Here is a 4,408-nt window from a genome sequence, read left to right as displayed (position 1 = left end):
AATTACAAAGAGTTAAAATTTACACTCCCAAACACAATCAAACTTTTTCGTCGAGGATAAGAGCAAAATAGTAGACCTGCAACCTAAGATTTTTGCCAACAGAACCGGCGGTAGGAATAGGTTTTATTATTATTATTTTTACTAAGTATTCTATTAGGCTGCTTAAAAAAAAAAACACACATTGAAAGGGTTAGACCTTTCAAAAACAAATAAATAAATAAAAATTGGGAGAATTTTTTTTTCCCAAAAAAGAGGAAGCTCAGTTTATAAATGAACACCAGCAACCATTGTTTCCTGAAGAGTCTATACAAGAAAATTGTCATTTAGGCAGCGAAAAATGACAACACAGAACCGCACAACAAGCCTCCAAGATCAAATCAAATGAAAAAAATTTTAAAAAAATATATAGACACTGCTCAACTTGATCAAAAACACTATGGACCCAATCGAACCAACCTGTTTTCAAACTGAGCTTCCTTTTGGGGTACTTCACACTGATATGTCCCTATAAGGAGTTCTCACCACCTACAAAATTGGCTTCAGCTCCTTCCCCACTCTCTTGGGCCATATCAAAACAGAGTCTACACAGAGACCACCTTTTGTGTGAGTGCAATCGATCTGCGTCACCGAAAACTTTATCTTTGTCAATGCATTGGGCCTCTCAACTACGAAATCTCCCACATGATAGTGTACCCAGGAACCTGGATTGTCCAAGTAACACTGTGTTACAGCATGTTGACCATCCGATGTAGATAGCTGGAAATGAACAGGTTTTATCTCCCAGCCATGGATATGCTCAGGATTACAAACCCGACGACCCAGTCTCTTATAGGCCCTGCCAAGCTGTAGTCTGAAATATAGGCTATATGTACCGGGAGGAAACTGGAACTCAAATTCTCCGCCTACCTCGAACCACCACATTTGTTGAAGATATGCAACTGTCTGGTACCTACACGCCTCAGAATAAAAATCATTATTGAAATCATTATTGAAAAACACTTCACAGAAGATCGCTTGATGACTCATAAATCTATATGAAGGCCCATGAATTGCAACTGTATGATTACTATCTGATGTGACTGCAAATGCTAATATTTGCATACTCCACAGTTCACAACTACAATTACAGTTTCAAACCATAATTTGTGTATAATATAGAATCATCTGAACAACACAGCTAGTATGTGTGTGCAAGTCACATGATTGAGCGTGCCTTGAGAAGGAAACAAGCTTGCAGTATGGATACAACAGAGATACCCAGGGTAGACAAAGGAAAGAAAGAAGAAACCCTTCTTGATTAAGGTTCTACCTCAATTTCAAAAGCACGAGCAAGCAACGTCAACCAGTCCACAAGAATCACCATGAATCAAAAAACAACTTTATAGTAGGGATTACAAACCATAAGCTGCTCTAATAGAGTAATCAACAAACTTCCCTAACACAAGAAGTATAACCCAGCATTCTTCCTCTCAAAATCCCAAGTTAAAACAAATTTCGCAGGTAATCCACCAATATGTTATTCATAGAAGGGAATTGGGGCCCCCAAATCAACCTTTTATCATAGCATGAAAGCTCATCAATTTATCATACCATCCTGCAAAGTGCAGAATATTACCCTCAAAGAGAATCAGAAGATTCTGAATACATGTACATAAAAAAAAAAAATCACATTCTGAATTTATAGCATAGATTAATATTCCAGCATTCCAATTTTTTAATATAAATTTAAGGCTACATAAAATGAGTGAGCAACACATACATGATTAAATCCAAATCCTAAAACAAAATTTAAAAAATCCAAACCCTAATATTTTCAGTGCCTGGACCTAAAATAAGCATCTCAATGGAAACTGAAACATCTATTAGACTTACTCGGGTACTTTCTTGCTTCTAAAATTAAACAAAAAAAAATTGCAATTCATTTTAGCTCATTGAAGTGAAGAAGGTACTTAAAAAAACAATCATAGATCATCCAATTCGAACATCAAGCGTAAAAGATAATTCTTTTTCTTTTCACTAAATTCTCACCTAGATTCATCAGTTGGAATGTGATTCCAGTATCTCCGGTCATCTATTCCTGTGATCGCCAAACCCTTCGAAGATATCGATACATACATCCCTCCTGTACTCTTATCAAGCCAGAGTTCCTGTTAAATCCCCAAAAGTTTCAAACTCATCAGTACACCTTCATTAAATCGAGATAAAACAAATTTACAAAGTAAGAGAGAGAGGTACCTTAGTGCCACCGTCGAACGAATTGGGTCGGCACAATCTCGCATAAACATGCTTCTTATTCAAATTCTGAGGAAAATCATTGAGCACTTCATCGATAATGAAGCGATAATTAGAGGGCAGCTTGGACTCCCATATGAAATCAGCGGAAGAAGCACCGCGGAAGGCCCGATTCAGGCGGGCCAAGTTGCAAATCTCCAGCGGATCCAAGTGCGTCAGAACCAAAGCCGCACAGCTCTCCGGAATGTCACCCAGCCCTCCCTCCTCACTCTCTCCCGCAATCCCAGAGATATTCGAACCCATCACCCCTTCCCCGAAAAACCCAAAACGCGCAAACACTCCTCTGAGAGATTTACATATATCTGCTGATGCATTTACTGATGAACACGAAAAAGATAAGACCCAGATTTGTTTACGGACAAGTTGGGTATGAGAAGATGTTGAAGGGAGATGAGAAAGAGCGGCGGTTCGATTTGGGTTTGGGGCTGGAGCTGGTGGTGAAAAGAAGAGCATCCTTTATTCAGTACAACTCCTGCCAGGGTTGCATTCTTCACGCGCCTTAGTTGCGCGTTCGCGTTAGTTGCAACTCTAACGTGTCTTTTTTTCCTTTTTTTTTTTTCTGTGTTTTTTCGCTTCTTGTTGTGTTAATGATCACGAAAACGTAATGGATACCACCGTTTTAATTTTGATGGGTGTCTTGTTCTTTTGTCTTGCTATATTGGTCCATAACGATTGTGGAATAGGAATTAGTAGTATCATTTCTATTTTGATGATTGTATTAAGTTAAAGGGATGTCTTTAATTCTTGTATATGATATATAGTTGTTTGACTTTTTTTTTTTTTTTTTTTTTTTATATAAGAATTTCTGTCATCAACAAGCCCTTCAGAACCTCTGGTACGGCACCAAACCTACGGATCAACGTCCTTTCCCTAGGTCTCGCTGATCAGGTAAAGTTCGGAATGCGGACACAACTTTCCTGCATTAGTTGGACGTTCGGCCAACCCGACCCCTAGGACACACCTCTATTACCATCCACAATCCCCGTCATAGAGAACTCTCATCATCCACGGTCTCCGCTGACTCATAAAGCGAACTCTCACCATCCACAGTCTCTACTGGCTCACAGTGTATTTACCTAAAATTGAAATCCTGATGCTCCTTACGTGCTGATGCATTTCCACCGCTTCATGCCCATGGGGGCAAAAATAAGGTATCTTTGTTATATGAAAAGGTGGTTAGATGATTTTTTAAAAAATGGATTCTCTTGTTTATTTTCGTTCTATTATTTTTATGAAGGTTATTTTAATCATTTAATAATTAATTTATCATTTGTAAATGGCCGTTTAAATATAATCATGATAAAGACAATTCAATTCAACCCAATCTATATTATTTTTTACAGTTATTCTCAAAATTTGGTAAAAGACATAAATCTTTCTTAAAATTTTACAATTTTTTTTTCTAAAATTTTTGATTAAAAATATGCAAGCCTATTTAAAGATTTTTAAAGTCTAATAAATCTTCTTTAACATTTATGTTTTGAGATAGATATAAAAGGAATTTCGTATTTTTTTGACGAATTTTAATAAAAAATTATGAAAATTTTAAAATCTTAAAAATTATTAAATATTTTAAAACCTTAAAAACATCTATATATTTTCACCAAACCTTTGAAAAAATTCAAGTGGATTGCACGCTCTAATGAAATGGCATGGGAAAAAAGTATTAATATGGATAAGGTTAAGGAAGCTAATGGCCTTGTCATTAACAGCTTGTCATAATCAAGTACATCAAACTCCTTCTCTTTCCATTTCCTTTTTCCTCTTTCCTCTTTTCAATTCATTCATGAATGCATTGTACATTCAATATTCATCCCCTCTCTACATTTCATTGCCTTTTAAATTACAATTTAAATGTATTCAATTTGTGTGAATCCAATTTAATTTTGTTTAGTAGTAGGAAGTTTTGCCTTAATATAATTTGAAAATGATTAGGGGAAGCACCTTTACATAATTTGAATTTTTCAGTTGAATCATTGTTACCAATTTCAAAATACTTAGCTTTACAATACTTGAAATTATTTATAAAAATAGCTCGTTATGGAAGTTTTAGACACCTCTATTTATAAAATATAACTTAAATTTTATTTAGATCTATGTATAAATAAAATTTTAA

At 35.5% G+C, this 4,408-nt stretch overlaps 1 protein-coding gene across 1 annotated transcript; it reads right to left on the bottom strand.

Moving 5' to 3' along the window:
* Window positions 1-214: 214 nt before the first annotated feature.
* On the bottom strand, window positions 215-2,994 carry LOC131166067 (F-box protein PP2-A13-like). The gene is made up of 3 exons (XM_058124301.1): window positions 2,236-2,994; window positions 2,029-2,147; window positions 215-949 (listed from the first exon to the last, which is right to left on the bottom strand). Exons 1-3 carry the CDS (start codon window positions 2,743-2,745, stop codon window positions 526-528), a joined length of 1,053 nt encoding a protein of 350 aa, XP_057980284.1. The 5' UTR covers window positions 2,746-2,994; the 3' UTR covers window positions 215-525.
* Window positions 2,995-4,408: the final 1,414 nt, after the last annotated feature.

Source organism: Malania oleifera, chromosome 10 (genome assembly GCF_029873635.1).
Source record: "Malania oleifera isolate guangnan ecotype guangnan chromosome 10, ASM2987363v1, whole genome shotgun sequence".
NCBI classification, from domain to species: Eukaryota; Viridiplantae; Streptophyta; class Magnoliopsida; order Santalales; family Ximeniaceae; genus Malania; species Malania oleifera.
The sequence above is the reverse complement of the archived record's forward strand: the minus strand, read 5'-3'. Positions and strand labels throughout refer to the sequence as shown.